At 46.1% G+C, this 12,285-nt stretch overlaps 1 protein-coding gene across 1 annotated transcript; it reads right to left on the minus strand.

Annotated features, from left to right (window-relative positions):
* Window positions 1-1,892: 1,892 nt before the first annotated feature.
* Window positions 1,893-9,401, minus strand: rnf168 (ring finger protein 168). Its single transcript, XM_085371440.1, has 8 exons — window positions 9,137-9,401; window positions 8,692-8,880; window positions 8,001-8,199; window positions 7,660-7,730; window positions 6,246-6,401; window positions 5,988-6,073; window positions 3,327-3,396; window positions 1,893-3,255 (listed from the first exon to the last, which is right to left on the minus strand). Exons 2-8 carry the CDS (start codon window positions 8,836-8,838, stop codon window positions 2,686-2,688), a joined length of 1,299 nt encoding a protein of 432 aa, XP_085227566.1. The 5' UTR covers window positions 8,839-8,880; window positions 9,137-9,401; the 3' UTR covers window positions 1,893-2,685.
* Between the last annotated feature and the right edge of the window lie 2,884 nt (window positions 9,402-12,285).

Consider the following 12,285-nt stretch of genomic DNA (forward strand, 5'->3'; position numbering starts at 1 on the left):
GTGAAAAAGAAAAATCTCAGTGAGACATCAGTTTCTGTGCCGCCTGTACGTCAAAGAGGCCACGCCCCTAATGCTACAAACTTTAAAGCTTAAACAGGTAAGATAGAAAAACATCCTCTTCTGATGAACTGGAGTAAACTTTGGTCCACAGCAGCGTCTCCTCTGGAGTTTTTGAGTCACAGTCCGAGGAACCTAAATGGCGAGCCGAGGCGCCCGCGTTGAAGCATCCTCATCAATCAGGCCTGATGTGGTCGACTTCCTCACATTTTCTCGTGGAGCTCATTAGGTCACACAGCGGAAACCATGACTCCTTGGGGATGTTGACATCAGTTACCAAGGTCACATGACCGCAGGGAACGCAGAAAGCCGTGTGGCGATGTAACTTCCTGTTAGACCATACGCAGTGACCTGGTTTCTGACCCCGAGTCTCTGACCTGCTGATGCTTTCTGTTCCTCAGTCTGAGGTCATGTCAAGTCAAAGTTTATTTATATAGCACATTTAAAAGACCAGTGTACATCAAAGTGCTTCACGATAAAACTGCAATGCGGGCAGAACAAATAGTACAATTATACTTAAAATTGCATTTACATGGTGTAGTGCAGGCCGAATGAAAGTCACACTAATTGTTTTCAAAAGCTAAGTTGAACAAGTGTGTTTTCAAATGGGATTTGAACGACTGAATTGATTCCGATGTACAGATTTCCACTGGGAGATTATTCCAGAGTCCAGGGGCAGCGATGGCAAAAGCACGGTCACCTCTGGTTTTTAAACGAGACCTTGATTGCATTAGGAGCAGTTGGCTGGAGGATCTTAGTGCTCTCTTTGGGTTGTACAGATCAAGCAGATCAGTTAGGTAGCTAGGGGCCAGGTTATTTAGAATTTTAAAAGTGAGCAGCAGTTTGAAATCAATGCGATATTTGATGGGAAGCCAGTGTAGTTTAGCGAGGACAGGGGTGATCTGCTCATGCATTCTGGTGCTGGTTAAATGGTAAATGGCCTGTATTTGTATAGCGCTTTGCTAGTCCCTAAGGACCCCAAAGCGCTTTACACATCCAGTCATCCACACATTGGCGATGGCAGCTACATTGTAGCCACAGCCACCCTGGGGCGCACTGACAGAGGCGAGGCTGCCGGACACTGGCGCCACCAGCCCCTCTGACCACCACCAGTAGGCAACGGGTGAAGTGTCTTGCCCAAGGACACGACAGACTGTCGGAGCCAGGGCTCGAACCGGCCTAATTGATAAAAGCTTTTTTTTTTGCACAGTGGATGCTTGCTTCTTTAATTTAAAAGAACTATCCATGAGCACGCCGAGGTTACTGGCAGAATGAGAAAGAACCCATTGTATCAGTTAGCTGGCCCAGGGAAACGCAGCTATCAAAACAATAATTTCTGTTTTGCTTTCATTTAAGATAAGAGAATTCTGGGATAGCCAGTCTTTTAACCGCCTGCAGACATTCAAACAAAGGCAAGAATGTGGACGGGGCATCCAAATTTAGAGGAAGGTACATTTGGATATCATCTGCATAGCAAAACCATCTAAAGGGTTCAAAAGTTTTAAAAAGCTGAAGTGTGATCTGTGTTTCTCTGCTTTTCCAGCCAATCAGGACACAGTACCTGAGTCACTTTGTAATGTCTAACGTTTACCCGGATTCTTTATTCTTCTACCTGTCTCTCACCTGTGGGAGCAGCCAGCAGACCCACAGTCCTCGCTCTGACTGCTGGATCGTTTCACACGGTTTTCGTTTATTCATGTATTTAATGTCAGTGTTTAATATGTCTCACACACACACGTACACACAAACACAGCTGTATGTGCAGATCTACATAGAATTAACTCTACTGTGAGACACACGTGATGTCATAGAGAGGCTCCACTGATGCTCCTTTGGGCAAAATAGTGAATGGGGAGTTGCTCGTTCGTTAGTGTCAGAAAACAGGAAACGATGATGGTGATGGTTTATTTCTCAGAAAAACAAATGACAAACAGGTTGACACGGCAGCCTCTTTAACCCCTCCCACTGTATGGCGCGGCCATGTGCCGCTTAAACAGGTGAGTGCTGCATTCAGGTGACCCTGGGACAAATAGAAACTCCCACTTTCAACATTCAAACCATAAAAATAAATCAGATGTAGCGTCACATGACCCACTGCAGTCAGCATGCAGCGTATCCCACAATTCCTCACATTCTATCATGTGACACCAGTGACATCAGCAACAACACTAAGGAGACACATTCACACACCACCTGACCAATCATCAACACGTTAACCAGACGTGGACGGGCTCTGGGCGGAGTCACAGAAGCTGGGGCTGGAAATATAATGGTGAGTCGGTGTCATCTGGCAAATGGGTAAAAATAACCTGACGGCACTGAGTCCTCGCCAGCGCTTCCACCAGTGAGAAAGAAGCATTCCAGCTAAATGACGTGCAGAGGCATGAAGTCATCCTCCAGCAGAACTTTTCAAAGTAAAACACATGAACTCTGTTCACGATTCCCCAGTGGACGGTCGCCGTGTGCTCACCATGACGACTCACAGGTAAGAGGCAGCGGCATGTCCACAAACTTCTGGTCTTCTGTGTTTTAAAGTAACAACAGCGCTCAGGTTGACAGCTCAATTTATTCATGCTCCTGCAGGAAGGGGAGGAGGAGCAGGCGGAGGAGGAGCAGGCAGAGGACACCTCAGCTGCTGAAGAACATCTCAGTCAAAAGACTCTGTTTGCTCCCCTTCCCTGAGCAGGAGGAGGAGGCAGAGGGCTTGGCGGTACAGTTCTTTGGCGTTCTCCTGCAGGGTCTTCCTGGCATGATGGAAGCGCAGCCCTCCTCTTCCTCGGCTCGTCGGTGTGGGCGGAGCTGGTAGGCGTCTGTGGAACCTTTGCTTCTGTCAGTGGCACGCCGTTTCTCCTCCTGGTCGAGCTGCTTCTGTAGGATGAAAGCGAGCCGTCTGTCCTCCTCCTCCTGCCTCCTCCTCTCCTGTAGCTCCTGTTCAGCCGCCTCCAGCAAGGAGAAGGAAGAGGAGCCAAGGAAATGGGCAGAGACTCGCTTGGTGTCTGCTGTCACCTCCTCTGTGGCCTCCAGCTCCGAGCTCTTCCTCTTCACTGATGAACATCCTCCGTCTCTGATTGACTGACTCCCTGGTTGATGCTTGGCCACCTCCTCGGGTGGGCGGAGCTCAGTCTCAGGCCCATAATAATCCAGCTGAGGTGGTCTTTGTTCTGCCGGTAGCGCTGCCTCTGAAACAAGGATGTTCTCCTGAAACAGAAAGGCTGTTGTAATTTGGTGTTATATAAATAACACTGAATTGAACAGAAGTTCAAACTCACCTTGTTGGACACAAGGCTGGAAGCAGAGCTACAGGTGGAGCTGGGCGGAGCCACTCGGGGGCACAGGAACCTGAAACAACAAATAGAGATGTGTGAGGTCATACAGATGGCGTTCCCGACACAGTGAGTCGTTTGTCCACGTTTGAGGAGGCACTTCCTGCTCAGCGATTTTAATTTCAGTTTGACGTCACATACTTTCAAGATGGCGCTGAAGCGACGGCGGCCTTTTGTCTATTCCAAGTCAAAGCCGCTGGCACTAAATACAAAGGCACAGACCGGCATGTGGCACAGCATACCGGCCAAGCTACAGAGGCCACAAGACGGGAGCGAAGCTGAAAGTGAGGAAAGCAGATCACCGGAGGCGATTCGAACCATCAATCCCGACAGAGACAGTGGGCGACTTGAACTCGCTACAGAACAAGATTGACAAACTCTCTGCTCAGAACAACCATCCGATCTACCGTGACTGCAGCTGCCTATGAGGAAATACACACAGCAAGACTGCAGACACAACACCCCGAAGCCTTCATTATTATATGTGGAGACCCTAACCATGTCACACTGGACTGTTTGTGGTCCCACACGGAGAAACAGGACAACTGGCCTACTGTATGCTAATGTGAGACATGCATACAAAGCCACCCTCTCCCCCCACTAGGGAAGCCAGACCAGTGAGAACAAGCTGTCGCTGAATGTGGACAAAACCAAGGAGACTTCAGGAAGACTCGCTCCACCCACACACCACTCAGCATCCACGGTTCCACAGTAGAGACTGTTAACAGCACCAAGTTCCTGGGAGTACACATCCCAGATGACCTCACCTGCACCCCTAACACCAAGTTAAAGTTCAAGGTTCTTTATTTGTCACATGCATAGTTATACAAGTATAACACACAGTGAAATGTAGCCTGACACGCTCCTCGACATGTGCAAAGAAATTGGGGGGGGGGGGGGTGTAGAGGAAGAACATATATATATATATATATATATACATATATATATATATATATATATATACATATATATACATACATATACATATATATATATACATATACATATATATATATACACACACACACACATATATATACACACACACACACACACATATATATACACACACACACACACACATATATATACACACACACACACATATATATATATACACACACACACACATATATATATATACACACACACACACACATATATATACACACACACACACACACATATATATACACACACACACACACACATATATATACACACACACACACACACATATATATACACACACACACACACACATATATATATATATATATATATATATATATACACACACACACACACACACACACACACACATATATATATATATATATATATACACACACACATATATATATACACACACACATATACACACACATATATATACACACACATATACACACACATATATATAAACACACATATATAGGGACCGGTCCCCTCCAACTACCGACCAATAACCTGCCTCAGTACTACATGGAAGCTCCTGTCAGGCATCATATCGGCTAAGATGAACAGGCACATGGGTCAATACATGAGCGGGACACAGAAAGGAATTGGCAAGAATACCAGAGGCGCAAAACACCAGCTACTGGTAGACAGAACAATCAGCCGAGACTGCAAGACCAGACTGACCAACCTGTGCACTGCCTGGATTGATTACAAGAAGGCCTATGACTCAATGCCCCACAGCTGGATACTGGAATGCCTAGAATTGTACAAGATCAAAGATGCCCCAGAGACAATCCAGCACATAACAGCAGGGTGCAAGATGCTAGCAGGCAAGGCATACATGGAACGCCATAACCAAGTGGCCGGCATAGTGTACAGGAACATCTGTGCCGAGTATAACCTGGAAGTCCCGAGGTCAAAATGGGAGATGCCCCCAAGGGTGGTGAAGAATGACCGAGCTAAGATCCTGTGGGACTTCCAGATACAGACGGACAAAATGGTGGTGGCTAACCAACCGGACATAGTGGTGGTAGACAAACAGAAGAAGACGGCCGTAGTGATCGATGTAGCGGTTCCGAATGACAGCAATATCAGGAAGAAGGAACACGAGAAGCTGGAGAAATACCAAGGGCTCAGAGAAGAGCTCGAGAGGATGTGGAGGGTGAAGGTAACGGTGGTCCCCGTGGTAATCGGAGCACTAGGTGCGGTGACTCCCAAGCTAGGCGAGTGGCTCCAGCAGATCCTGGGAACAACATCGGAGATCTCTGTCCAGAAGAGCGCAGTCCTGGGAACAGCTAAGATACTGCGCAGGACCCTCAAGCTCCCAGGCCTCTGGTAGAGGACCCGAGCTTGAAGGATAAACCGCCCGCAGGGGCGTGCTGGGTGTTTTTTTATTTTTTTATTTATATTTATTTATTTTTATATATATATATATATATATATATATATATATATATATATATATATATATATATATACACACACATATGGGGGGGGGGGGGAATAGGATCTCTGCTATATACTGTATCTCTGCTATATACTGTACTGTATATAGCAGAGATGACAAAGTTTACTTTGACACACTCCAGGTCATGTGACTCTAACCAGTCTTTCTCAATGACCTTGATCTTTAAAACGGTCGCTTACTTCTCGATGTGTCCCACAGAGGCCGCCGCCTTCTTCTTCAGTGGTGTCACAGCAACATGACCCCTGTCCTCGAGAGGAGGAGGGTTCTGCCGAGGAGGGAAAGAGAGGGTGATAAATTTCCTCAGAGAAAGAATCTACCAACTGATCACTGGTTAACAAGCCGAGACGCTTCAGTTTCTGATTTTTAATCAAATATTGGGGATTTTCTGTGAGGCATCTGTATCTATAAGCCTCTCCCAGTGTGGACCAACCACTGACCAGCTGATCACTGAGCAGTCTGGCCAGCCGCTCGTCTTCGTCCCTCCTCTTCCTCTCATCCCGCAGCAGCTGCTCTTCCTCAGCCAGCAGCCTCTGGATGTACTCCTCACTGGCCTTCCTCTCCTCCTCCTGCAGCTCCCGCTTCTCCTCGGTCAGCTGGGAGAGGACAGACACACCTGAGATTTACCTGAATGACCAAAGTCTGTTCATCAGGAGGTCCGATGCGGACTGACCCTTACACCCATCAGTATCTAATCGGCATCCTCTTTGGGTCAGATGACACACAAACCACAGGCCATCATCACAACAGATGTCGTGCACATTATAAGGAAATTCCAGGACCTTTTCAGACCTTTAGGCCGAGACATCAGAGTGAGAGCACAGACATGTGAAAGTCAGTGACGCACACACAGGAGAATGTGGATTCTTATTACACAAATGTGTTTAACCCACTGGAGGGTGCTACTGCAGGCTGAGAGCTTCAGTCACAGGTGAGAATAACTACAAATGTGTTATGGCCACGCCCACCAATGGCTGAGCGGTCAGCTTTCACTCAACAACAGCATTTATGGTGAACGATCGTTTCTTAAGTTGCTAAATTTAATTTTGTTTTTCCTCATTTGAACCAAGATTTGAAGTATTTAAGTTTTATTAGTTTTATCAGTGATTTAGATCATTTATTAGAGATTGTAAAGTAAAAGTACACATTAGCATAAACTCATAAACAAAGGTACACAATGACACATCTTAATAACTTATATTATTACCAAGGATGAACATTATGAGCAGCCTGTGAATAAGACGTCTGACCACATAAGCTGACACCGCAAAAACACAACAGCAGCAGCGATGATGCTGGCAGGGTTTAACGTGGAGGCGGAGTCTGTTTATACCACCAAGCGTAAAGAGGCAGAGCCTTACTGAGACTGAAGGCAGATATCCTATCACATGTGGAAGCAAACAGGGGTGAATCTAAAGGGGGGCATGGGGTGTATTGCAGCTGCAGCCCTACTCACAGCTGCTACGAAACACATTTAAAAAAAATAATTGTAAAAGTAGAACAGTCACAGGGTTTTATCTCCTCGCCATCAAACCTGTAGCCCCTCATCAGCGTCCCCTGCTGCCCTGCACAGCAGCAACGCGCCCACTTCGCCAGCTCTGACCCGGCTCATCAGCAGTAATTATTCGTCTCTTCACTTCCTACAGTTCCCTAAATATTTACTGATCAGCTTTGGCCCACATTAGAGCAGCCTTGACGTCACAATGCCTGTAAACAGCCAGGTGTGCCGTATTAGTGGTTTTACATTCATTTCTATGGGGTCCAAATTAAGTCCCTGGGGTTCTTGTGTAACACTGAGGCTTCTGCACATCCTCACACATCCAGAGCAAAAGACTGTGTGTGTCTTGAACTCACTTTGGTGATCTGGTCCTCATACTCTTGCCTCAGCTCTCCAGGTTCACTAACTCTGCGGAAACACACCAATGCTGCCCATGCGCGCGCGCGCACACACACACACACACACACACACACACACACACACACACACACACACACACACACACACACAGTGGGTTCAACATCACATTGACCTATAAGAAAGCAGCTCTGCATAGTTCACATTTCAGAGTAATCCTTTTTCTGAGCTTCCGTCAAACATGCTGTTTGCCCCTCACCCTTTACAAAAGCAGTACCTTTTCTGATTGGCTGCCCCTCACAAACTGCAGTTTTGAGCCAAAGATTTGTGTCCGCGTTACCTGAGTGGGGGTCCTCGGCCTCACCCTGCCCGCTGAGGTGATGCTCGCACTGTCGGGGGAAGCAGGTTTGGATCCGCCTCCACAGTGTCTCGTTCACTAGCGTGTTGTTCCTGCTGTGTAACCTAGCCCAGGTGGAAACCCTCTTCCTGCACATGGGACAGCACAGCGTGGCTTTATCCACCGACTCCAGGAAGCACACCTGCACAGGTACACACACAGTCAGGCCCAGTTCTGCCGGAGCGCCCTGAGGAGAAGTCATATGACTGTAATGTGTGAGGTCAGGCTGAAGGTGCTGGCATCCAGCAGACCTTTGACCTCTGACATGAAGATCAGCTCAGGAGGCTAAACGCCATCAGTCCAGTCACTGATTGGCCATTTAATTGGCTGCTGTTGGCCTGTTCAGGTTAGAATGCAGGTGTGTGACTGGTGGAACTGAAGCAGAAGGAGCTGAAGCTCTCATCGGGTCAGTTATAATTCACTTTATTTAAAACCACGTCTTCAGTCACAGGAAATGAATAAGCCTGATGATGTCATTCAAGGACAAAACGGAAACACACACACAAAAAAGGTCCTGACTACTGCGACACACGCACGCACGCACACCCCCTAACCTGTCTGTGCACACACCTGCTGGTCGTGCAGGTAACTTAACACACCTGAGCTACACGCACTCATTGTGTGTGCGTGTTACCTTGCAGAAGGTGTGTGTGCAGGGCAGTGTGACGGGCTCCATGAAGACCTCGAGGCAGACGGGACACAGACAGTCTTCTTTGGACAGCGTAGTCTCCTGGCCCCGCCCCCCTACGTCCGAGCCCTCAACCTCTGACGCCGGAGACATCTTCCTCCTCCTCTTAGACGTTACAGCTCAGCAAGGAAGGACCTAAACAAAGAGGAACTCAGTGAGACAGGTAGTGCTGTACTTCCTCTCTCCAGGATTGAGCTGTCAAAGGAAACGTACTCTATTACTGCTCAATACTCCCCCCCTGTGGCAGCTAGAGCCCGCTGCTGACCTCTGACCCCAAGGTCCGCGAGCCAGTAAACAATCCATTCCTACAACAGCACCTAACGGGGTCAAAGTTAAGCTAGCTCAGGTGTCTGTGTTTCGGAAGTATGCCGTCACGATTACTTGGACTCACCTGAGCAGCCGGGCCGTTTAAAGCTTCCGTTGACGCTGACGTTAGCTTCGTGTTATGTCCGAACTAGCAGCGGTTCGTTGGCGGATTAAACCGCGGAAAAAACAGTGCCAAACTTATTTTTTCACCCCGGAAACAAACGGGGCTCATGGGAAACTGCCACGCTTTACCTGAAACCAACGGCTGCACGAAGACTGTCTGAGTTTGCCGGAGTTTAACCGACTTTACTGCAGCTAACCAGCTAGCACTGAACACCCGCGTGAACAGGCTGTTGGCACAATGCGCATGCGCTTTGGACCAAACAATTTTCCCTCCCTCTCTCGTCGCTTTAGTCTTCTTCTTCTTCGTGGATTAACCCAATTCTCACGGAGCGCCCCCTGCTGTTCACAGCTCTACAAGCTCAGCGGTTTACTGTAAATAACGTACACAAACCAGAGATACCGCAGCGAATCCATAATAGAATAGCCTTTTTTGTCATTGTACATGTATTTCAAGTGTGGGTGCTCCACACCGACTGTGCATGGAATAAAAATATAATAAGTAAGACATCAGTAATTAATTACAGACAAGAGGAGTGTTTGTTTACAGTTTGAATGGCCCAGGTGAATAAGCTGTTTGTGAGTCTGCAGGTGTGGGACCAGACTGACCTGAGTGCCGTCAGGTGGTGAGCAGGGTGCGAGGGGTCAGCTGTGATGGACCTGGCGATGGTCCCAAGGGGTATCAGAGGGCAGCCATTAATTGTTTTGGGCAGTCTTTAGTACTAAAACCACACAAGTATTGCAGTTAATGTATGATACTTAAGATGTTAAGTAGTAAATCTACTCCCACCACTGCTGTAAAGACGAGTTGCTGAAATGCAGGAGCCAGTCAGGCTTTCTGTCTGGGTCTATGGCTGGTTAATGAGCTCGGAGTGGAAGATTGCTGCCGCTCCTCCTCAGCCTGTGTTTCGAGGATTCTGACAGTTAGAATGACTCAGTGGTGTTGATTAAATGACACAAACATGACCATCCTGCCCTCTGTAAGGTAGAATATTCTTTAATAATAATAATAATAATGGATTGGATTTATATAGCGCTTTTCAAGGCACCCAAAGCGCTTTACACTATTCATTCACTCTCACATTCATACACTGGTGGAGGCAGCTACAGTTGTAGCCACAGCTGCCCTGGGGCAGACTGACAGAAGCGAGGCTGCCATATCGCGCCATCGGCCCCTCTGGCCAACACCTTTTTACTCCATCATCATTGAATCTGTCCTTACTTTCTCTGTTACCACCTGGTAGTGATGGCTCGCTTGAAGCTGACGCTCCGGTGCGTGTGTCACTGTGTCGAAGCTTGATTCGTTTGCCCAGAGTCACGTGATCGGTGACGTCCGAAGCTTCATTTAGAGCGTGACTGCTTCGGTGTCTGATTCAATGGTTCATAAGGAAGCGAATCATTCGCGGGATTTGTGGAGTGTTTGATGGTGACAGATAGCGAACCACTGATATTTCTACTGAGAGATTTGGAGCCAGCGAGGAATAGAGGAGGTTCTGTTGTGTGGGAGTATTTTGAGTTGATTTTGGTCGATCGGGTGGGTTTTCCAGCTTTGTGTTCTGGCTGTTTGCTTTTGTTTTGTGCGTGTTTATTATATCTGACAACGGGAAAAACTCAAAATGTCAAAAATCCGTTTTTCATAATATAAATATCATCAAATAACTTTAGAAAAACTTCCATTTGACTCGTTACATTTAATATTAAAAAATATATATTTTTTATTGTTTAATTAATCTTAAAATGTTAGTCTGCCAAATGTGCAGCAATTTAATTTATTTATTCTCTTTAGCTGATAGTTTGTGTGGTAGACTGTATAACTGCATCTCTACCAGTTTCTCTGTACTCCAGCCTCCTCTGTGCCATGTGAAGGGATTTTCCTTAATGCAGAAGAAATTATCTCCACGAAAAGGAGATCGGCCATCGCACAGTGGAACTAATTTTCTTCTTAAATAAAAATGAAAAAGGGCTACCTTTTAAATGCATCATGTTTTTAATTCGCAAGTTCATAAGCATTTTCCATTTCACAATCAGTTCTACCCCCAGGTCAGAAATATGTCTGGGAAAATTTCCCTAATATAATATTATTGATAAATACACCCATCTTGCGATTAATTTCATAAGTGCATGGAGGCAGGACCTCACAGCAGAAGCATACTCCATAATGTGTTGTACATTATTACATGTATATTATATGTAACGTGGTATTTTTCAATTATCGTATTTACCAACATCAAGAAGTGAAAAGCAAAGAAAGACCACGCCATGGTGCATGTTCAAGGTTCAAGGTTCTTTATTTGTCACATGCATAGTTATACAAGTATAACACACAGTGAAATGTAGCCTGACACGCTCCTCGACATGTGCAAAGAAATTGGGGGGGGGGTGTAGAGGAAAAACATTATATATATATACACACATATAGTATATACATTGGGTGAATGTGCAGTAGTAGCAGCAAGCAGGTGAATTCTGTACATTAATATGAATAGACATCTGACTATTTTACAGGATAGACAATATAAACTTAAAATTAAAGGAATTGAAATGTACATTGTTCCTTGGTTTAGTGTCTGGAAGAGTCCTGACTCAGTCAATTATAGATGATGTGAGAGGGCGGGTGTGTGTGTTTAAACAAGGAGAGTTTACTGGTCATAATTATTTATTAAACAAATAAACCACATTTTTTAACCCCCCAAAATAGACGTTCAAAGCAACACAGCGGCGGCCCAATATCAGACAGAACTCCACTCTGTCGAGTGAGCAATCATAATGAAGCAGTTGGTTTTATTTTGTGGATTCAAGCTGCTCTTCATATTTTTGGCCACCAGATGTCACCAGAGAGGACTGTGTTGAAAAGCTTCGAGTAATGAACCGTTTTTCAATACAAGCTTCAGAAAGCTTCATTTGGCTATCACTACCACCTGGTAAGCTGCTGTCTCTGCCAAGGACCAAAGCAGAGTGAAGCCGCTCCTCCGAGAAGACGATTGGCTGCAATCCCTACAACACCTGAACAGGAAACTGAGGCTACAGTTCCCAGACTCACCAAAATTGGACCACAAAATGAAAAAATGTTTTCCGATCTGATCATGATTTCTGCAGCAAAATTTAAATGTTTGG

This window comes from Diplotaxodon limnothrissa, linkage group LG14, assembly GCF_057381915.1.
Source record: "Diplotaxodon limnothrissa isolate DT_005_m linkage group LG14, D_limnothrissa_male_GT1.1, whole genome shotgun sequence".
Classification (NCBI taxonomy): domain Eukaryota; kingdom Metazoa; phylum Chordata; class Actinopteri; order Cichliformes; family Cichlidae; genus Diplotaxodon; species Diplotaxodon limnothrissa.